General features: G+C 48.1%; 1 protein-coding gene across 3 annotated transcripts; it reads left to right on the top strand.

Moving 5' to 3' along the window:
* Positions 1 to 15,025: 15,025 nt before the first annotated feature.
* LOC135804588 (uncharacterized) lies at positions 15,026 to 22,045 on the top strand. 3 transcript variants are annotated; one of them, XM_065318486.1, is made up of 6 exons: positions 15,026 to 15,580; positions 16,462 to 16,750; positions 18,214 to 18,338; positions 19,615 to 19,691; positions 20,146 to 20,672; positions 20,970 to 22,045. In XM_065318486.1, the coding sequence occupies exons 2-6, from the start codon at positions 16,660 to 16,662 to the stop codon at positions 21,656 to 21,658; spliced, it is 1,509 nt and encodes a 502-aa protein (XP_065174558.1). In that variant the 5' UTR covers positions 15,026 to 15,580; positions 16,462 to 16,659; the 3' UTR covers positions 21,659 to 22,045. The 3 variants fall into 3 exon arrangements, with proteins under 3 accessions (XP_065174558.1, XP_065174557.1, XP_065174560.1); XM_065318485.1 differs by lacking the exon at positions 15,026 to 15,580 and having other exon boundaries at positions 16,076 to 16,750; XM_065318488.1 differs by lacking the exon at positions 15,026 to 15,580 and having other exon boundaries at positions 16,077 to 16,750; positions 18,217 to 18,338.
* Positions 22,046 to 24,114: the final 2,069 nt, after the last annotated feature.

The raw sequence follows: 24,114 nt of genomic DNA, 5'->3' as shown, positions 1-24,114 counted from the left end.
GCTGCTGATGTGAGCATGGTAGCGGTCAAGTCCCGCAGCTCGTTGTGCCGCAGATACGGATAGCCACCTACTGGGCAAGACAAGGCGTGCGGGACAGTGAAGGCAGCTCCACAGGCACAGCTCTGGGGGAGATGGGGCGGAGTCCACCCGTAGCGGAGGCAGACAGCATCTCGAAACGCGCCCTTGTGTAGCGAGAACCCATGCTGCTTGAGTGGTCGACAGGTGAGCCAGTTCGACGCACCCTTTTCGGCCGCAAGATCCATGGACCTCTGCAGGTCTCCATCCACGCCATCGTACACCTCCTTGGCATGACGCTGCTCCTTCTTTCTGGCGTCTGCCCTGGCTTTAGCTTTGGCTGCCCTGGTGTTGTCCGCCTCCTCCTGTGGCGGTGTATCCTGGCACTACAGCCTGTACGGGCGCACTGTCCGCAAGCCGCAGTTGCCGCCGCAAGCTACAGCCTACATGTACAGTAGGTATCGGTTATAGCGTGGGTGTTTGAAAAACGACATTTGATTCTTATTGCCGATATTTCTTACAGACGATAAATCACGTGTGACATATCATAATACACGTGTGACATAATCATATGCGCATGCGGACACGTACACATGATACACACGGATCAGACTCGCGGTCGACCGGTCGTGCTGGCGACTAGACTGCGGAGCAGCAGATACGAGAGAAGTCGGAAGAAAGAGTCCGACTGGACAGAAAAAGTGATTCTCCAGTGCTCCCTTGGATATAACTCTCTTTTTGTGTTGAATATTATTGTATTGAGTATGCACAGAGCACAGATGGTATTACTACAGGCGATACACTTTGCACTAATCTGGCATATTTTGCTGCATAAAATCCATTCTTAGGGCCGATATATTCTACTATGCGATAATACTGCTTGTAAGAATAAATATACACATAAAATATGTGTTATGATTATGAAAAAATGAGTGTTCATTCTTGTTATAGGCCATTCACACGACGTGCAAACATTTGCACGAGTGTGATCAAGATAACACTGGCAAACCGTGATCCAGTTCACACGGTGCTGGGCAAACTTTGCAACCGTTAATGTATCCATAGTGACCTCCTGAAAATGCCGGGAAACGTTCAATTTTGAATTTTCCCTTGTTCATGCACTGCATTTGCAGTACGCACTTTCAACAACCGACACTTTTCCTGGCGTGCAAAGATGATCGCGAGCAAAAGGGCCTCGGCCAAGATAAAAAATCAGTTGCTCCCGTGTGTCCAAGTTTATCGTATCCGAGTAAATATCCTTGGAAACAGTACGATAAAAGTAAGTTTGCCCGTCGTGTGAATGGCCTATTAGGCAGTATATTCTTGTATACGACCACACTATAACCGATACGCACTGTACAATGTAGGTGCCGCTATTGTCCAACAATGTTCTCTGTCTCAGTACTCCTTGTCAGGTTTGTGCCCTGTTGTCGCACTTGCTGACTGTACATGTACATACATGATACAATCCAAAACTGGTAAACCAGTATTAGATAAAACTTGTTGTAGTTCACGCAATTGTTTTAACACAGTGTCCTCCTCCTTGTTTCATGCTGTCAATCTAACAATTGCATGTACTTGCAAGTACATACATGTACATTATCTGGTTACATAATCAGTCATTGGTGGAAAGTTGGTCATAACTTTTAACATTTTTTTTCATTTTGAAAGTCGGATGTTGAGCCAATAATAAATGTAGAAAGAAAAAGGAAATAAAGATACGAGTTGAGAGTAACTCTCCATCACTGTAACCAGATACTATATACAGTCAGAAAGTGCAACAACTAGGCACAAAACTGACAGAGTACTGAGACATTCGACGTCCTGACACCTAGCTTCAACACATCTCCGTAGCGCTAACCGACAGCCTTCCAACTTGGAAGGTTCAAGGTTATGGAAAGAGAGGGGAAGGCAAGCGCAACGGAAATGAGCACAAGCTACAGTCCAAACGGAACAAAGAATGTCGATTGTCGGCTGTCGGTTAGCGCTACGGAGATGTGTTGAAGCTAGGTGTCAGGACGTCGAATGTCTCAGTACTCTGTCAGTTTTGTGCCTAGTTGTTGCACTTTCTGACTGTATAATAGTATCTGGTTACAGTGATGGAGAGTTACTCTCAACTCGTATCTATATTTCCTATTCCTTTCTATGATTTTTTCATTCTTTTATTTATCCAATATTACATTGGCTCAACATCCGAGTTCAAATCTTCTGTGGCTTTTTATCTGTTGAAAACTTGAAATTCTGAGAGTATTCAGCAGATGCCGAGGGTGTTGAAAAGGAAAAAAAGTCTGAAGAAAACCTTGACTGTCACCACCGGGCACCAGCTAGGACGGGAACCAAGGACCTTCGCTCTGGCGAGGCCAGCGATGCTCTTAGTCTTACCATAAACGACCCCCCTCCCCACACACACATGCATGTACAACACACACACACACAACACGTCAACTAATACCGTCAATCGTACAACAAAACAACTACATGACTTGTACATGTATTTAATTTTGTTTGCAAAGGCATCGTTCTAACCATTGTGGAAAATACGTACACGTTTTTTATTTTATTTTACGCGTACATAATTTGCACGCCGTCTCGCTTGACTCATTCTATAGCTGTACTTTGTGGTGAGCACTGTCGAACTGAAATAGCAAAAACAAAGGTCACAAAGTGGGCAACTTGACCGAATCAATCGGACGCGCAAACCTCTCCAGTCTTCAGGTCTCCCCAGCCTCCCACGGGCCGGCCCTGAACCAGATTAGATAGCCAGCCGTGCATCACGTCACGGTCCCACTCCCATGTCCCCAGATCCAAGGTCCCCTTTCCCCGGAGTCGCTAGGCCCAGGCCAGATTAATTTAATTTGCAAGTTGGCAATATTATTACTTCCATCATTTAATATTATTAGTATAGCACTGTACCGGTAATGATCGCAACATGAAGCTTTCATTTTTATGACACGTGATTGTACAAATCTATGGCTGGTCAACAACCTTCTTAGCTCACAAGTGAGGAGTCACTCTTATTGTATTTCGATTCCAGTCCCCGTGTCGCTAAAGCTGGCCTCTTCTCGTTGTTTGGAGGCGTAATGATACGGATAGAAGTAAGCCGAGTCGTGCTGAGAGCAAGGACAGGAAAGAAGGTGCTAGGTGAAGTGTAATTGACTTGAAACACTCAACTTGAGACAGCATGGACAGCGGTTGCCTAAACAATCCGCCTTGGCAAGTGGCCACTTGATGCGCCAAGAGGGCTTTTGTTTCCCCGGATTAGCGCCCTGCGCCATGCACATGTAACCGTGTTAAGTCCTCCAGGAAAGCCTTCTTAAAACGTGTCTTGGCGAAGTAATGGCACGATCCTAACTTTGTCCTGGGAAATTTCAGGTCCACCTGGCGCCAGCTAACGCTGGGCAACTAAACTACATGATTGTAATGTTGTTACTTCTACTTCTAGCCACCACCCCTGCCATTGCCACACCATGCATGCATGTGATCCTAACGTGGTCGGTATGTGGCTGTTGGACACAACCGACTGAAGAAATGCATGTCACAAGCAGACTGTCATCAGTGATCCAACTGAACTGTGACGACATCCGAACAATGTTTTCAGGCAGGGCGATATGCAATGACGGCGTCATAATCATTGGTATGCTGGCAACCTCCTTTCATGTAAACACGCACCTCAAGTTACCATAACTACGTACTTCGAAGTATAATGTACACGTGGGGTGAAGGTAATACTAATAAAAGTCGAGGAATTGGGGGGGGGGGGGGAGGAGGGATCTTTACCATTGGCGTTGGCATTGCCTTCGTTCATGATGAGAGAAGGGAGGTGCACGTACATGTACATGTATTTTCCACGTCTGCGATAGTAATGGTGCATGTATAGTTACATGAATACTACACTATAATTATAGCAGCTCGTTTTATGGCCCAGTTGAACATGTACATGTACATTTGGGTGTTGTTGTTTTTTTACGATGGGGACCATGTCCCAAACATAGCGAACCGCGGACGGTGGTCAGAGATTGCATTTACATGTACACGACTGTACAGATCCGCAGCAACCTGGTCTAGCAGCGGCTGATCCAGCATAGAGATGATCTTCATTCTTCAGACTTCAGCAGATGTATTTTAGAAAATTGATGTTGTCAGTGTCAACCCCTGTACTAGCCTAGACTAGAGGTGCGCAACAACACTACTTGGTAAAGTATGATGCGACGACAGCACCTTTTTTTTTAGCAAAAAGGAGAACAACATCTTTGATAAGTCTGACAAAGTGTGACTGAGCATCCGTGCTCTGGTTGTCGGGCAAACTCAAATGGACCATTGGAGTTGTATCAAGAGCTAGTGCAACGGAGGACAGTGTGTGTGTGTGTGTGTGTGTGTGTATGTGTGTGTGTGTGTATGTGTGTGTGTGTGTGTGTGTGTGTGGTGTGTGTGTGTGTGTGTGTGTGTGTGGTGTGTGTGTGTGTGTGTGTGTGTGTGTGTGTGTGTGTGTGTGTGTGTGTGTGTGTGTGTGTTGGTCACTCGCATGCCTTTCTTCGGATTATTCAATCATCATAGATTCGTAGTCATAATAATTATTATGCTACAGAGTACAGTGGGGTCGCCAGGGAGTGCTAAGAAACCTTAATTTTAGTACTCCTTGGTAGTAGTAGTAATAGTCGTAGTAGAATTTATTATTTTTTGATAGGGAAGGCTAGGCTACAGATGTTGCCGTCTTGTTACAGGTGGCCCAAGAGGAGGGGGTGGGGGAAGCGTCACTGAGCCAGGGCAATGTAGTGTGTATGTGGAGTGTGGGGCATGACAGTGCATGGCTCTTGTCAGGGGCGAGGGGTGAAAGTCCGTGACTATAGTAAAACATGTTTGATAGTACTGTGGTGCCTATTGCGGTACTGCTTGAGTAGGTACACTGGGACATGTACAGTACATGAAATGGTCGCCAACTGAACGACACAACTCTAATGGCCCATTTCAAGGCATTTGAGTTTGCCCGACAACCAGGCCAGGGCACGGGTGCTCAGTCACACAGTCACTGCAGTGACTGTGTGACTGAGCATCCGTCCTGTGACACACACAACTAACTAATGAAGTCGTACTGAATGCCAGCTCACTAACATTGCCAGCATTATCAGTAAGCCAGATCTCGACGTGTGGATGAGGGTTACCGATGGATGCACCTGAGCAAGACCCTCCACACGCGCACATACATATACATGTACACGCACCAACAGACACAAAGACACACAGATACTTGTACACATACACAAACACACCACGCACGCGCGCGCGCACGCACACACACACACAGCAACAACAACAACAAAAATAGAACAGACTGAAGCCTGCGCGCTTCTATTCGGATCTGACAGTTGCACACCTCGTTGGGTCACAGTGCAACGTGTTACCTAAAATATGTTGTGACGGCATTGTAGCGACTTGCGAAATTCAGGTATCTCACAACGTTCTCTCGCCTATCTTAGCTACGAATGGAGTGAACAATTACATTGTGACAAGTTCAACACTGATTCCTTTTCACAAGACAGCCACCGGACTGACTGCTCGTTCCTTCTTGTGGGAACCACAATGTACATGTACATGATTGTACTGTACTGTACGTGGAGTGCCTAATGGCAATGGAGTCACGGCATGGCTGAATGTCTTCCTGCAATGCCAATGCTGTCATCATGGTCACGCCATGCCCAGCCACAATCATGCTCCAGTATATTCAAGTAACACTACTTTTGAAGTACATAGCAGCAGCAACATGAAAACGTTGGCAACTAACTAAAGAAGCCATCACGACAGCTACATGTACAGTAGAGAGGGATGTGCATGGCGGAAATAGCATTAGGCATGTACATGTACACGTCACCACTCCAGTTATCACATTTCCTGAAATATCCAAACACACACTCACAGTGACACACTGGCACATTGTACATGACAAAATGTGAGTGTGTACGTCTGTTCAGGATGCTCATCGCCTACTAGTAAATCTGTCATGTTCTCAGTTGACACGTCGACACGTTCCACTGGTGCTCTGTCATTCGGTCGTAGCTCATCAGAGCTTGACAGAAGCAGTATTACTACATAGGCACCTCCTGGTCAGTATGTGTGTACGTGTGTGTGTGTGTGTGTGTTTGTGTGTGTGTGTGTGTGTGTGTGTGTGTGTGTGTGTGTGTGTGAGAGAGAGATAGATAGATAGATAGAAAAGAGAGAGAGAGAGAGAGAGAGAGAGAGAGAGAGAGAGAGAGAGAGAGAGAGAGAGAGAGAGAGAGAGAGAGAGAGAGAGAGAGAGAGAGAGAGAGAGAGAGAGAGAGAGAGAGAGAGAGAGAGAGAGAGAGAGAGAGAGAGAGAGAGAGAGAGAGAGAGAGAGAGGAGAGAGAGAGAGAGAGAGAGAGAGAGAGAAAGAGAGAGAGGAAGAGTGAATACGTGTGCAAGTACCGTTTGATTATTTATCTCACTCTGCGGTACATGTACATTGTATGATCGCAGCATGGCCATCTGTTCCATCGGCGACTGCGAAGGGCGGCGAATTTTCCTCATACAACACCGGTCAGGCATGTCGAAAACAAAGTATTCGATGTGCCTAATTGACTTTGCAGGTGTATAGGGGGTTTGGGCATGCCGATTGTGTGTTCTCACTATTATCCACGTCTTCGCCTTCAACCACATGCGCCATAGTACGTCTCTCGAACATTCGGCCACGTCGTGTTGTCGGCCATACGAAAGCAGTGAGCTTCAGGCTTGGAATCCTTTCCCAAGAGCTAAAAGGGGTCGTACACACATCACAGTGTGCATGATTGGACAGTCATGTAAATCGAATACATGTACAGCTGTACATGTATGTCATTAAGGACAACGGTGTTGCAAATGTGGAGAAGTCATGATGCAGCATGGATGCCATACATGTAACTGGGTGTGATCTTGGTGACGGTGTGCGCGCGGGGTGCCTATGCAAAGTGTTCTAATGGATGATACTATCATTGATGCTGCGTCGGAAGTCCACGTATATGTACATGTACATGTAAGTGGATTATGAGAAAGTGCCACATGGTATGGAGGACTGTGGCGACCTAGCTGTGGATGAGATAATATCAGGGCTCACAGCCGGTATGCCAAAACCTCGATTACGTGGGAGGACATATTGGATCTGATCACCATAGAAACGGGCACGCGTGACTGCTAAGCGCAGGCGTAGCACTCACAGACTCAGTCGCAAGGAGATTTTGACTTGCTTGGGCTGAGTTGCTGTGACAAGAACTGAGCCGTGGATGGTGAAGGAGACGGAGACAGTTCTCCATTTGTTTCGGTTGTTATTGCTTCCTTCCGAGTGGACTATTTCGCGAGCATTGTTGGCCTCATCGGCCGAATTCTTCCTTCAGACTGTCCACAAACGGAGTCCTGCGAGGAGTAGCCCCGAGCAGATTCCTGCATTCGTTGAACACGAAAGAGTTCAACATCTACTGCCCGGCAGCTACGCCGCTAATGCAGAGGCGCGGGTGACGGAATCGGGAGAGGGAGAGGACATGCACTCCTTGATGTTGAAGGCATGGAGCAATGACTCACGTAGTGTTCTAGTTTTAGTTTCTCCGCCGTGAAGTCCTGTTGTGTCCAATGTAATAATAATACGCCTGGTCCGCTGCGAAGAGCCGCGGAACGCAGTAGTGACGATGTGGAGTTGTGAATTATTTGATCCGCCACTCCGTTTCGTTGCAAGAGAACACGTCCAGTGGCTTCGCCGTTGTGCTGGCCATGTATTTCTTCAGTCGGCCATAACTCCTGAAGGACACAGCGATGAAGCGCCAGGCGAGTAGCAAAACATTTCGAAAATTTGCCTTGCTGTAGTGTTGTTTCCGCATTCACAACCGGTCCAGCGCGCGCGGTTCTTCCTCGCACCTGTATACTGCAGATAGCGTCGCCTTCGAAATGTTCGTTTGTACCCGTCTCTTGCCCGATTTTGATGGCCAATAGCTTAAAATTTTCAGTAGGAAAATTAGAAGAATTTGTCCGAGAGACTTTTCAATTTTAGGACAATAATTCATGTCAGAATTACGCCTACACCAACTGATACTTTGGCCCCGTATGTACGCCAAACCGTATCGATTAAAACAAAAAACTCTCGGACAAATCCTTACAATGGGTATTGAGAGTATGTTCCTAGAGTTTGAAAGGCCTAGGAGAAAGCATCAGTACAAATGAACATTTTGAATGCACCCCACTTTCAAGCTTCGTGAGATATTTGCCCGATCGCATGTACACGATTCTGGCATACTGCCTGGCTCGCGTGACAGCTCGCGTGACAGCGGCCTGTCCAAAATGGCGCCCACGCTTTTGTACGCGGCTGTGAGCCCTGAGATTGATGACCACCATTCCAGGTAGCAACGCGCGCATAGACTATCACTGTCATGTCGCATGAACTAGTTTGCTCGTGGTCACGTGGAGGATCCGTCATGTACAATGCCATGTTCATCTGCTGCATGATGAATTCCTAATGCTCTTAGAATAGTTCTCGTCCGTCGCTTATTTCCTTTTAAAAGAACACAGAATCATGGCCTGATAAGGGTATTAGGGAATCACGTGATAAGGGTGCTAATGAATTATGATGCATTCCATAGCCCTGTAGCCCTGTAGCCCTGTACTGGTCTGTAGCCCTGTAGCCCTGTAGCCCTGTACTGTAGCCCTGTAGCCCTGTACTGTAGCCCTGTAGCCCTGTACTGTAGCCCTGTAGCCCTGTACTGTAGCCCTGTAGCCCTGTACTGTAGCCCTGTACTGTAGCCCTGTACTGTAGCCCTGTAGTGTGTCCAGTACAGTGCCAGTGGTCCCTTTATACATGTAATCCGGCGCCAGTTGTGCTACGGAAATTCTGCTGGATTAGGGAGGGTGCTGGATTAGGGAGGGTGCTGGATTAGGGAGGGTGCTGGATTAGGGAGGGTGCTGGATTAGGGAGGGTGCTGGATAAGGGAGGGTGCTGGATTAGGGAGGGTGCTGGATTAGGGAGGGTGCCGGATTAGGGAGGGTGCTGGATTAGGGAGGGTGCTGGATTAGGGAGGGTGCTGGATATACAAATCTGATTTACTGCTGCAATGTGCATGAAAAGGACATTCTTGGTACATGTAACTCTGCTGGTTTATAGAGGGTGCTGGATTAAAGAGGGACGACTGTATTTGCTTTGTATGACGACAGTCAAATACATGTGCATGACGCAAGCATATTGCATGAGTCCCATGGCCGACTCGCCTCCTAGTCAACAAAATAAATTGTGTTCGATCTTCGTCATTTTATTCTACAGAGCCAGGTCCCATCCATATCCGCGTGCAAGCACAGCAGAATATCAACGTAACCCGGTTGGCCGGGGTGGTCATGTGCATGTACGCACCCTACTGTGTGAGGTACCCCACCTCCACCATCACTCACCAACACCAACACCAACACCACCGCCACACCCACACACCAGCTCCACCATCACTCACCAACACCACCCCCCCCCCCTCCCACACACACACACACACCAGCTCCACCATCACTCACCATCACTCACCAACACCACCGCCACACACTAGCTCCACCATCACTCACCAACACCAACACCACCGCCACACACGTACACACACACCAGCTCCACCATCACTCACCAACACCATCACTCACCAACACCACCGCCACCCCCACCCCCAGCTCCACAATAGTAATGCTGTCGCCATCTCTTTTCGGCAGACACTGTCGTGCACTGGTGTGATACATGTATGATTGTACAAGTACGGGAACGTGTCTCACGTGATGTACTAAGTCTTGTACTGTATAATTATTATCGTCGTGTTGGACACTGTACTGTGGTCCACGTCAACGGTCCACGTCAAGGAACAAACACGAGATGTTCTTGTGGCAAGCAGACTGTTATGGCTTGCACAATAGCTCGGTGCGGCAGGGGGTTCACGAATCGATATGATCAAAACCACATCCTCTACTGCTCACAGCAGGTATCATGGCATGAAAGGCCACGATGAAAAGAAGCCAAAGTAGCACATACTTCGAGAGAGAGAGAGAGAGAGAACATGGAGCGAGAAGAGCTTGCACCGGTACTAGTGCATTGGAATTCATTGAATCCTCTACGGCTCTAGTGTATTCTTGCATTTGCATCTTCATCAAATTTTCGTCAAGAAGACAATCGTGGCTTGAATACAGAGGTAGAGTTGGGGGTCTTTGTGGTCCACTGGCAATGGCTCCTGATTAGTGCCGTGTTAGACTGCTCAACCCCCGGCCCCGGGGCACTGCTTTCAACAGTGGAAGTCAACTACTCGGAATAACGTTACAAAGGACCTTTGTACCTTAGGTAGATTAGGCAGTTGCTGCTAGTGGGTTATGCGCAGCCACATACAGATACACACAGGTACATGGCTACACGCTGCGAGATGTTTCCACATTCCCATAGTACAGAGTACATGCACATCATTTTTCCGGAGGAATGGTATGCAAAGAGGCCGGAGATGATGCATGCTGCCTGTATACCTTGAAGTACTTGTGTACGCGAGGAATTTAACCCACGCTATTATAGTTATGATCTTATGGCGCCTTTCGACGAGCCGATCTCGATGATGCCCGATCCTGACTTTGTCACTTCGTCAAGCCGGCTCTCTGACGTTGATGAAAATTGGCTTGGTCACCGCTCTCTGCTTTAAGTACGTCATGTGACTAAAGCAAGAGAGTCTTTGTCGATTTGAACTCCACATGTGAACTGCGGTCTCCTAGATTAGAACACTGGGTAGCTGCTACGATCCCGGTTTGTATCTACGTGCATTCGAGCATTGCTGCCAAGGAAGACAATGCAGCCCATGCTGATCGTCTGGCATCCCATAATGCAATGTACAGGATGTAATTAGCTAGCACGTCAGCTGCATCGCCAGCTGTAATGCGTCGTTAGTTGGTCGCCACGATTAGCTGCTAGTTACCTACATGTACATGTACATGTACGTACACTGACTCCCTGTCTGACAATGTTACCAATCGTCGGTCGTGCCACGGTTGTAGGTAGCAGATTGACGAGGACAGTTACTCTTGTACTTGTAAGAGCAAAGGGACGTTTCAAAAGACTTTAAGTGCCACCAGAATGGCATGCATGCACAGTATGAGTGCATACGAGGCCAACGCTCGGCCTTATCTCATGACACCGACCATTTCTTTGTGGCGTCTCTCAAGTGAAGTGACGGTTATCGTTTCAGTGAGGTGGCGGTCATTGTACACGATTGTACATTGTATATCTTGCCATCATTGCCCCCCCCCCCCTTCCCTCTACCTCCATCATGCACGTACATGTACATGAACACCTTGGCTAACACGTGAGAATATCACCTGTAATAAGACTAGTATTGAACAGAACAGACATGCACATATACAATGATGATGTACACGACTATTATGGTTATCTGATTGCAATGGGCCCGAGTATAATACACTCTGTGACCATGCTCGCTGATGCAGTACACGCATGTAGCTGCCAGTCTTTCCTCCCCCTTGCTTTACCGTTTCCCGAATATGTACAACGTGCATGTACATGTATGTATGCAATTATTTCCCTGAGTAGGAGATCCCTCGACAGGCCTAGAGCCTTTGGGTAATCCAGGTCCTAAAAATTCAATAAATACGATGGAAATACAGAAGCCCGACGGGAAAGACTACAACGTGTGCCGCGGCACCTATACTATAGTGTACCTGGACATGTATAGTGTACATGCCTGGACATGTAAGACGACATTGTATGTGTATCTACTAGTACACTGCATTGCGCTTGCGTCTGCCCTTCACATGCAGTTCAACTAACGAAATAAATACAATGTACATGTGCGTGCTAATGTTCCTACCATTCTGATTGAACCAGAGAGCACATAAATGAAGTTATAGCCCCTTCTAAAATGCCACTATGGTCTATGGGGCTAAACTGGTGAAAACCTAAGGCTAATGGGCATACCTGTAATTGTACAGCTGCTCCGTGCACAGTCACACGCTATTCCTAACCCCGGCGCATTCATGCAGCTCTTGCCTTGTGAGTTGTGGTGAGACCTGTGTCAACTTGTAGTTGATCAACACGTCTAACATTGCAACAACTAACATGGAAACTTCAGCATATTCAGACATACATAATTATACACGATGTAGACAGGAATACTCGTGCAGACATTACATATTGCTAGTGTAGTTTTTAGTCGAACTGCAAATGCAATGAAGATTCTGTACATTGTACAATTTACAAGTGCTGAAGTAGCAGCAACACAAGTTACACAAACCTACATTGTACATGTACATGACACATCTGTGAAAAAAGACTGTATTCTGCGTCCGTGCCTTGAATCCAAACAAAAAGAATAATTATAGACCACCACTACTACACTACAGGCACTACGAGTACGAGAAGCTGTCACCATGCATGTAGAAGCCAACAATGGCGTCTTCTGGGGTTCATGATTAGAATGTGTTACTACGGTACACTCTACAACGGTTACGTGTCAGTCGGTAGTGAGACATGAGAGTGAAAGAGCACGATTGTACACAGTCACTGAAAACACACCTCCCAGACGCAGTCCTTACCCGTTACCTGGTTACCAAGTGACTTGACTAACATTGTGGTTACACTGACACGCACAGTCTGCTTGACAGGTCAGTCACACTGCACACGTGCACAATCGTAACACATTTTCTGTCTGGACTGCGTGGGCGAGTGACACTCACGTGACTGCCGTGACGGCGGCCCTGAATGTAATGCCTGAGGCTGTGGTAGGCATCCTGGAGAGAGAGAGAGAGAGTTTGTGTGTGTGTGTGTGTGTGTGTGTGTGTGTGTGTGCGTGCGTGTGTGTGCGTGTATGCGTGGTGTGTGTGGTGTATATGTGTATGCGTGTGTTCTCGCCGGTTCTGTTTGCTCCACCATCTCCGGCGTCATCAGGCTGCGCGCTCCAACTTCCTCTCTCTGTGAGTCTCTGATGCCCCTCCGGGGCCCACGTGACTCCTGTGGCAGTGGCTCTACAGGACAGGACAGGACAGGACAGGACAGGTGTGTGTGTGTGTGTGTGTGTGTGTGTGTGTGTGTGTGTGTGTGTGTGTGAGGGGGGGGTATGTACTACAATGTACAAGTAACAATGTAGCACTTAATTTCTATGATTCCAGCGTACACGCATCCACAATCGGCCATGAGGTGGGTGCCTGGCAAAGGCTGGCATTGGAACTGAATGACTGTAAGAGTGAGTGGAAGAAAGACGGCCATCTTGAATTCTTGGGTTCTTCTGGTAACATCTGTGGGATATCTTCACCCAGCGTAGACTACTGAGCCCAGGCTAGCCTAAACCAGGAAGGCTTTTCCTCTTCTAACTTTGAGAAGGGTATTAGCTGTCTTGATACAAGTGATAGCGTATTCCATGTACGCACCGCCATTCGCCAGTGATAGAGTATTCCCGTACCGGTACCGCCATTCGTCAGTCGACCGTGAGGAGAGGAAGACTAGCAGTAGATCTACTCATGATTATGACTGATGACTTGTCCACAGCACAGGTATGACCATGTCAGAATAGCTGATGACCGCGCCGGGGGCTCTGCAAGGTGCAAGCTCGTCACCAAGCGCCTAATAATTATGTCCAAGACTTTCAGTCAGAAGATCCAGCACTGGCACTGAGCCACTGGCACTGGAGTAGTTGTGTTGCTCTGAGGTGGCGAGGAATTCAGGCCTGCCAAACGCGTTGATGTAGCGTAACGCCAACAGAGTGGCCAGCGGTGTTGCTCCGATAAGCTTCGTCCTGTCAGTAGCATTGGACAAGGCAACTGCTTGCCAACCTACAACAATAATAATCACTATGTAGTAGTTGTGTATCACACCATCCAAATCAAGACGAGAACTTAGCTAGCAAGCATTGCTGATGAAAACGAGTTCGATAATTGCAGAGTCATCGGGAAAGAGCAGATCCGCTCTACGCCCAACACCCCCCTCCTAATAGCATTTCTGTGATTGGTAAAAAAAGAAGAAAAGAAGTTGATGAAAATGTCAACGGGTGTCGGGTTAGCAATTACGGACTGATGCTTGTGGTGTCAGTAAGAAAATTAATAGTGCAGTGTACATGCGAAGAGTAGGATTTCCTCGTGAAGGATAAAAGCCGCGACGACAGGACTACCGACGGCCAGACGTGACGGTGCAGTAGGCTGGTCTACCTGTAGAACGGGGAAGGGAATCATTCAATGTATTGTAGATCTACATGCATGCTGTGTCGCAGCTTCCGCGCCCGAGACACGGACGACGTCCGTGTCAAGATACACGCTGCCTGCTTGTACGAACATGGTGTGTGAGCGGGAAACGAGAAACAATCGCACTTGTAACGCCATGTCACGTGAAATCATAAAGCGATATTGAAGTGGACGTGCTGCTGCATTAAGTCAGCAAATGGCTGCTGCAGAGCTGGCAGTCAGCAGCCGGCCAACTCGAGGGAATCTGCTTAGTTAGACGTGACAACCGGTCGAGCTGTTGTCAGATCTGTCCAATTGCCGTGCATTACAGCAGTACCTTCTGGCTAGCTAGATTGGTCGTCAGCTAGATTGGTCGTCAGCTAGGTGGTCGTCAATGGGAGAAACAAAAAGGGTCAGGACCTTCTTAGACATCTAGAAGACGTACATGTACCTGCATATCTGCCTGCACTAAGCAATACACATTAATGATGGATACGCAGGGCAACATGCCCCCCACAGCACCAGTATAGGCAGTACCGCCACGCACTTACACGGGCATCGGATTAGCTAGCTCGCATTGCCGTAGTCCTGGCCAGCGACGTCCGCAGACCAGATCATGATGTGCAATCGCCGATACAGCCACGATGAAGGTGGTGATGTCTGATGATGATGACGACGTCACGACGACAGGCCTCCGTGCAGTATAGTAGTCAATGCTGCTTGTACCAGCTTTGCTAATGCTAGTAATAGTATTTAGTTAGTTATCTCGCACACTGCCATAGGCAACAGTCTCCTTCTTTGCCCGTACTACTACTGGTGCCACCGTGTGTCGCGCAGCGGGACCTCCCGTCCTGCAGCGCATGCAGCGCGCGACAATCAAGTAAGTTGAAGGACACGAATATTTCTGCCAGTTAAGAGAATTGCAATGAAATAGGATGTCATCTGTTGCAGCACTGTCACACACACGTTTCTTCTGTTAGCCACTCGTAGCCCTACTTTCTCTCTTCACTGGCATACAGTCAAGGCGACATCCATACTCTAGTGCTAATGTGATGCTAGTATAGTAGTAATACTAATAGTACTGGTGACTGGATGCTGCTGCTGCTCTATGCTCTTAGCATGATGAATACTATAGACAGTATAGTGGTTGTCCGCAGCTCCGCATCGTCCACCTGAAGAAACGCGCGTAATAGTCACTCATACCTGGTCAGCAAGAGTGGAATGTCACCTACTCATTGAACGTGTGTAGCTGCATTGCTGACCCCGTGGTGGTGGTGGTGGTGGTGGTGGTGTATGTTGCTGCTCCTTTCTGCATCTCGCCACGCCAATCCCGCTCGCCTTCAAGTAGAGCGCGTCAGGGACAGTGTCAGCTGTGAGTAATTCCTAGCATATCACATAATTATCCTATGGGGCACATTTCATGCCTGGCACTAGTGCACTGGTGCAATTGCACAAGGGATCGTGTCGAGGGTGTCGAGTGCTCTGAGTGGCCGCTGAGTGTGCATGAAGGCAATCAAGTAGTTTCTCGTCTTGACTGAGTGGAAGACAATGGTGCACCGGAGTGCTGACTGTGTTCTGTTTCATTATATGACCGTTTCACGTGTAGTCGTCGAATGGCCCCCACTAGCACCACCAACAACAACAACACCTTACCTAATGCTAGGTTATGCCTAAGGCCCAGTCCCACGACTGCTGTTCCGTAGGTGGTCCGATCCAGGCACATTTCTCACTTCAGATAATCATATCGCGTAAGCCATACTCGGTATGTGATTATGCAAGGGGAGGTCCTCAAACGGACTGATACGTAAAGCGCTAGTTACAGTGGGGGGGGGGGGGGAGCATACCTAATCCACGTACGTAAGAATGACATGCATGTCGGAGGCGCTCTTGTGGAGTGTGGGGGTGATAATGCGCAGTCCCGCATCCAGAGATTACCGAATGTTGAGCCGGAGGAACACCACCACATATATTGCACTGAGCACCTATGAGTGGCTATGAAACCTTCCGTGATGTCTAACCGCCGCTAAGTTATCCGCTCCTCGACTCTAGTCTAACCCGCCGCGAGCGCCACCTTTCTGGGCTGTCCATAAAACGCTCCTTGGTGCGAGTGACGGCACATGTCGTGTACGCTCCTGACTAGAGTGTTACACGTAAACGATTACGCTGTGAATTATGTCTTATGCCGAGTAGGACTAGGAGTGCAGTGCGTGTGTCTGTGTCTCTGTTCCTGACACGTCTCCTGTACCGCTACAGACGTACTGCTGTCTCGGCCAGGGCCACAGGCACAGCGCAGGTCAGCGTTTGCGCTCGCCCAGCAGCACCAGTGTCATCCAGGAAGTAAGTGAAACTGGTGTCCCTGTCTCCCTCTTTCGACACATCCTCACGGTCCGCCGTCAAGTACACATTGACCTCGCTCTGACTGTCCCAGTGTCTGACTGGCAACCGCGCAGCATGGAGCCAAGCACGGGCGAGGAGAACGAAGCTAGCCGCCAACCTGTGAGCCGCTCTGCATCTGAGAGGTCAACATCATGCCCAAGAAAAGGTAAGACGCTCGCGCGGACACTAGTAGCGTGGTGGTATCTCAATTTAGGCGTCAACATCCGGTCAGGGAGGAGGTGTCTCTTGCATACTTCACATATGACCAGGGACAATAGTTAGCCATGTCTTCCAATGGTTGTTGCATGTTCCTACGTACACACTGTTGATACACAAAGTCAAAACAACAGAGACCAAACGTCTTTCCGTAACTCTGAGTTTCGTGTTAAAAGCACCCATTAGTCATCCGAGTAATGTGGATACATGTATGTGTACCGACCCTTCTAGAGACCTACAACCACCGTGATCTCCTATCTCCTTGGGAACTTTGGGAAGAACTAGTACATCCATGTGGAAGCCTCGACGTAGCACCTCGAAAGCCCACTAGAATGGCTGAAATCACAGAGAGATGATACAGGATGGAACCATCGACGAATTAGTGTATCCATGTGGAAGCCTCAACGTAGCACCTAAAAAAAACCCCACTAGAATGGCTGAAAATCACAGAGACTGGAGATGATACAGAATGGAACCATCAGGAATCGTGCACTCCGCCGCACGATGTCCGTAAACCATGGCCTGTTGTAAGCTGGCAAGAGGCCATGTTGTATGATGACAACAGGGTACTAGTGCTGTACTAGTATAGTATACTGCAAGTTTGTACCCTTCGGCAAAGTGCTAGTGAGCTTCATACCACACTGCCCTGGCGTTGTTCAAACTGGATTAGCCAGCAAGCAAAGAGCAAGCTTAACACCTGTTGCTGGTGCCCGTGTTTGAGCGAAGAGGTCTTGATCTAACTAATTCCTGGTTTAGCTTTCCACACACTCATCATGGGCATCCAGTACCAAAACCCTACCAAACACCAAGCGGCACTTCACACCCAGGACTCGACTGTTTTCTTCGTCACCATATCAAAGGTGATACAATGTACTACGGTGGCATTTTTACCAATATGCATGCTCCAGTGTCCCATGTCAGGTGATGAATGAGCAAGTACACCAACTTCAAGCCATGCTTCAAGGCTCAAACGATTGATAATAATAATTATGATACCTAAGCCATGGACTCCTAGGTAGTTACCTAGAGAGATCGATACAGCATTGAGTAGAGAGATAGATAGATAAGAGATGGAACTATTCGCCGACTTCACCACGTCCAGCAAGCTGCACCGGAGTAGGCGTAGACTGTTTCATTGGTTTCCCAGGAAGGAAGGAAGATAACATGCACTCTGGGACGACAAATACATGCAGGATCCATTCCACCCTTTAGAATTAGCATGCTGTAGGTATCTGCTGCCAGGTGGCGTGAACGCACTGGCTCATCCGATCCGCCGAGACTCCCATTGAAAGTAGAATATGAAATACCACAATTGTACTGGTTCTGACTCAGATTGTCGCTGCTCATGCTTCTCCACGACAAAAGTTGCCTTCCCGAGCTCTTTTCCATGCTCTTTGCTGTGCCCATTACCAGTAGATGACGATGCGGATGATGTGGAATCCATCGGGAGCAGCTGGAGCCACGATGAAAAGAAAAGAGCTGCTCACTCAGACGAAGTTCAACTTCACCTTCGCCAGTGGATGCAAACCCATCTTCAGGTAAGCAGTGAGCACCTCCACACACCAGTTGACGAGGTGCATGTCCGTTTCGCCAGCAGTAGAATCATGCATGCAGTGTTAAATGTGTACTAGTTTGGTAAGTACAACAGCTGAGGTCGAGTCTACATGTACTGGTACTCGTGCCATTCGTATGTAGTGATAATAATGTCCCTCTCTTGGGCAATCAGCATACAAAGCTGTTGGCACATGGCAGTGTATACTGCTTGCGAGGTCCTCCTGGGTATCAGCTATCTAGTTGGATGCCTATTGTCTAGAAACATTCGAACACACACCAGTAACTAGCAGCATTATGCCTGCAGCCGAGTCTACAACGTGATGCCCGCAGGCTGGGAGACTTTACGGGTATTAGCATAGATCATGGGGCTCATCAAGACGTTTCTGAAGTAGGTTTACTAGGTCCGTTGCCTGTTTAAAAGAACCAAAGATGAAAGTATTGTTTGGCTCACTTTGCTATGGACATAACATTGCTTCAGTGCGCTTACCATCTGTTACTCGTTCTCCCCTACTTTTCTGAGCAGCGCATTCATTGTTACATGCATCCGTTCCAGAACCTATCCCTGCCTCATGATCCATTCCACCCATTGTTCGCTAGGACATATTCCTCTATATCGGCAAGGATGGTTTAAAACGTGAAGGGAGCACTGACAGTGGTATGGGGCATCGTCACGTTTCCGCGGTGATCTCTGAATGTCTTGTCTGGCATTGCACTGGTTGGGTGGGCAAAAAAGACCCAGTTCCTAGACAAAGCATACTCCTTCACTTTGGGCTTGGCAACTTCAAACGTAGGCAGTACAGGAAAATGGCTGGCTCATTGTTTCATGGGGAGGATGGTCTCTATAAATTCTACAGTAGGAATTGTGTCTGATGGGGCCATGGTAATTGGTGATCATCATCAACCTGGTTCAGTAACTTGGCATGGTGCGATGGTGATGCAGTCACAGTTCCGTTTGAGCCATGCCCTGGGGTCATGTCCTGCTGTCATCCCGAGCCAGCTACGATCTTTCCTGAACTGTTTCGATCAGACAGGTCAGACTTCCTTTGGCAGTGTTAGTGACAATTCTCTAGTGGTAGACAAAGTCGACAACTTGACTTGCACAAAAATGGCCATGTTGCCAGCAATCAACACGTTACCAAGTGTCTATGGGTATGGGTATGGGTAATATTTATCTTCTTGTCATGTTTCACGGAGATAATGTTCATGTTGATGCACCTGTTCTAGTCCTTCAACTTTCTTACTCTTGCTTTGTTGATCTAGTACCCCTATCCAAGTCGATCTGAGAAAGAGAAGCTGGCAAAAGAAACAGGATTGCAGTTCATCCAAGTGGCCTACTGGTGAGTGCGCGACGACTGCTTTGTAAAATGTCAAAGCCATCCGGCTTACTCACGCATACATGATGCATGCATGCACACACACACGCACACACATACAGACACACACACGCACACACACAGACACATACAGACAGACACACGCACACGCTCGGTTTGTTGGATACGGAGTCATTTCGGAAACAGCCTGGATTGTCTCCTTGGACATGAGAACGACAAAGATGGCATACTAGTAGTGATCATGAGTTGTGTGTGGTATCGTGACTTGCATATTTTGCATGTGTGCATGTGAATATGTTCCAAAATGGACAGGGAAATACTGACTGAACCAGACAAATATGTACATCACTAGATATTTACTACGTTGCACGACCGCTAGACACACATTTCCCTTTTCCATTCCCTCAATCAGTGAAGATCAGTAGATATGACGGTCTTTATCCCATCTCCTCTGTAGGTTTACTAATGCCCGGCGGAGGCTTCTACCTGGCATGATCAAAGAAGAGAATATAAGACGATCAAAGATGGGTCTGCAACTGATCAAGCGTGATAATAACATCTGGGCTCGCCCATTAATTGTGAAGCCAACGGCCGATGGTGGGCCTCATGACTCACCATTCCTTTCTATTCAGTCGGGCGAGAATGGCATAGTGGATGTAAATGGGCATGGTGGAGAGCAGCCTGCCATGGCCAGTCCTGGAGCTCTCACCGCCATGGGCAACCACCACATGCTGTGGCAGTCGGAGCCAGCTCAGCAGTGCTTGCGAAAAAGCCTGGTCCTGCCGCTCAACTCGCCCCAAAAGCGACAGCACCCTGACACCAGCTCAGGCCCACCCAGGAAACTGGTAAAGGAGGAAGATGAGGATGGCGGGGCGACGCGTAGACCAGTTCGCTCCCTGAACTCATCGCATCACGGTGACAACCAGGTCAACAACAATAGCAGAAGGAGTTCATGCAGCAGTGGTGATACAAGTGTGAATAGAAGTGAGTTACTAGCACCCACCACAATCCAATCATTGAACACAATAACCCGGCAGCCATTCAGTCAATTTACTCTGATTTCCCTTTGGGGTTGAAAACGTTTACCACAGCTGGATAGCCGGGGATTTGCATTCACTACAATGCAAGTTTCAAGAAGTTGGACAGGGAAAATGCGATTTGCTCTGATGTCTTGTGGCGTGTGCTTTGCTTGGAAAAGAATTGTCCCCCCCCCCCCCCCCCCCCCCGCAATGAAACTGAATTAAGTTTCGTGTCCTTCAATGTGGTATTTGTCCCACTCAGATGACAGTAGGAAAAGCGGCCAAGGAATTCCCTCCTGCAGGTCCAGTGAAGTGTCTTCAAACCGAAGTTCCCTGTCCATGGTCAATCCAGCGATGTTCTACGCACAGAGCACAAGCATTGCTCCGCACCATCTCTACGCTAATACCGTCTACACATCACCGGCATCTATCGGAGAGAACCCTGCAGTGACCGGACCACCACCACCACCAGCAGCAGTGCCAGGTGCCGATGCCAGTGCTGCAGCTGCTGCTGTGCAGTACCTCCAGTACACGCCAATGGCAGCACCTCACACCCAGGCGCCGACTGTCATGCCGTCCATGGTACCGGGCCATACTGTACTCGTGCACAATCACATACCACCACCGCCCACGCCTCCAGCGGGGGCAGCACCAGCAGCAGCGGCGTTTGCAGGCATCAACGGACATCATCATCATCACCAGCAACATCAGCAACAGCACCAGCACATTATGCAGTCGCCAACACAGATGAGCCTTCCACTGCACAATGGAATTACTCCTGGAAGCAATCGTCTGTTACCACCACACCAGGCGATGCCCGCCATGCAGACAGCAGCTACAATGCCTGGGCCTTTCGGAAATGTTCTGGTACCGTCCATGCCCGCCCAGACCATGCCCCCTCAGGCTTATATCAACCAGCCAGTTTATCTAGCACTGGCCAGAGGACAATAGCAAAGTTAGTTTGGCACGATGTCTTGAGCTGTGAATCAAACTGACTGGTAACGCACAGTCTAGACTAGAGTGTATGTGATACAAGTCAGGATAAATTATGCTTGGGAGTCACAATTGCACAAGTGTTGAACATAGACCAATTCCTAGCTGTGCTCGATATGATGGACCTTGAGAAAACATCGCGGGAACTTTGAGCTGTTTGAGCTAGTGTTTTCCTCTATTTTATAATAATACCTTTTTGTCTTGATAGTTGATACCTTTACTAACAACGTTACTCCTGTGAAGACAGTGCGGACTTAATAACGGCCAAGATATGATTATTCATGTGCTGACATCATACCTGCATATCCGTGTATATCTCAACGACATTCACTCCGCCTGATGCTATCCGTGATCGCTTCCGATTGAACTGTTACGTTACATTATTGGAAGGGACATAGTCAAGCCCGGAAAGAACCCATCTTTCATTAGCTCGAGGGAGTTGTAAAGGAGAAAAATCGACAGTCGCCACAAAGACTCCATCATTCACCCCAGTGTCTGGAGATATGTGGATTTTGTAGAAAAAAAAAGAAAAAAAGAACAGATCAACACACTATTGCCATGTCCCTGCATGCAGATGTGTAAGATTGCCACTCCATACTTCAAGCAAGCACCTACAATGTAGAGCAATCTTCAGGCAACCGATGAAGCACGGAGTTGCAACCAGTTACCTAATCCGGAGTGGCTTTGTCTGTCTTCCGTGTGTGCCCCCTATGATATTCAGCATACAGTGCAGTGATACAACACAATTTACATGTACATGTCGGTGACAGGGCGAGGAACAGCAACTTTTGATCTGTGTGAAAAAGGGAGGAGAGAGGGGTTCTTTCGGGATGCTCACCGGAAAGGTCGCTATCAAAGAAATCGGCAACAAACCATTTGCAGAACATGAGGTACTATAAAAGAAGAGAAGGTGTTGGATTTTCACTTGGGGCAACTATCTGATAAATGGGGCATGCAAGACTAAGGGAAGATACCCGGTAATCATTTAAAAGCAGTATTTTATTGGAATAGAAACTTGAGATGGCCGTCGGCGTAGATGTACGTGACATGAACTCTATGCTGAAAGAGGGTATTGTAATAAACGTCAGTCATTTGCAGTTTTCCGTAGTGTTCCAGAGCTTCGAGTACCGGCTAGAGTTGCACAATTCCTCATGCCATGACATCGCCGGTAGTGGGAATGCAGCAGGTGCTCTCTAGGCGTCAAATCCACTACTTACATTGTACATTCACCGTCAGCACCACGTCGCCTAGGCTGCCATGCAGTACGGCTTCATGAGGCTTTCCCTTGACACAGATTGTGTTCTAATTGTCTTGCTCAATCAGCTCAGTTTATCGCACATTCTAATCTTCCACAGTGCCACCGGGTTCGGGAGTGCATGACTGTGCGCCAATAGCAGCCAGTATGGCAGTGCAGCCCCTGAGATAGCTGAAGCACGAGACCGAGCATAATTATACAGTAAACATGAGAGAGGGTTGAGCCTTGAGGCCGCACAAGTATCATGCAAATCTCCCGTGAAGCTCCTATCCGGGTACATGCAGTTTCGTCCTTTCCAATGGACCAGCGAGCTAACAATCAGCGAATCTCCGGAGAAACCAGCGTACATAGGGGATCAGCCTTGGCCGAAGCTAGTTACAGTAGTCAGTACTTGTAGTCATGGGCTTACAGTAGGCTTACAGTAGGCTTACAAAGAGACAGATTGAATGTTGCAGCCCTGCTGTACTCAACCAGGCCCTAACAGTAATTTTAATTTTAAATGAAGGTCGATGATCGTGATCATGAGGTGGGATGCCCTCTGTGACTGACACTGGGGTTTTTTGGCGTGTACCCCATGAAAAGGGCAGATCGAGGGCGTGGGGAACACTTGGCACGTTCCGAAGTTTCGCACATTCCGGTGTCCACCGGCCCGCGGCTTCACGCAGGCCATGTGGAATCCCGAGAATTCCTTCTCGGCCTACGGATGATGTTCATGTATGTACTTCGAAGTGGAAGTCGAATCGGCACAATCGTGATTGCACAATCGTGATTACCGTACTACTCAATGTTGCAGACAGCTGCTAAAGGTTTCGGCCAATGACGAGGCATCACCACTGCAACGGCACTGGATAAACAGAAATGCAACCGAGTAGTGGACGAAGATTCTAACGTGATTCGTTCTTTTCAAGGAGTCTTACCTTCATTGTAAGCCGGTTTTGGTGCGACTCCATGTCCCTTTTGCATTATCCAGGCGCCATTTTCAACGATCTGGGTGGATGCGTTCAGGTGTGAGCCTGGAGCATCAGTACTGATATTCAATGATTATGCTGATAGGTAGTGCTATTCATCAGTTTCGGAGAAGGTAATCAAGGCATACGTGAGGCCGCTAGCAGCCAGTGATACTCCAAGCTGTAGTTGTGGCGTGTATGCTGTGAACGTG

The sequence above is a fragment of the Sycon ciliatum genome, chromosome 1 (assembly GCF_964019385.1).
Source record: "Sycon ciliatum chromosome 1, ocSycCili1.1, whole genome shotgun sequence".
NCBI lineage: Eukaryota > Metazoa > Porifera > Calcarea > Leucosolenida > Sycettidae > Sycon > Sycon ciliatum.
This window is presented reverse-complemented; position numbering and strand designations above follow the sequence as displayed.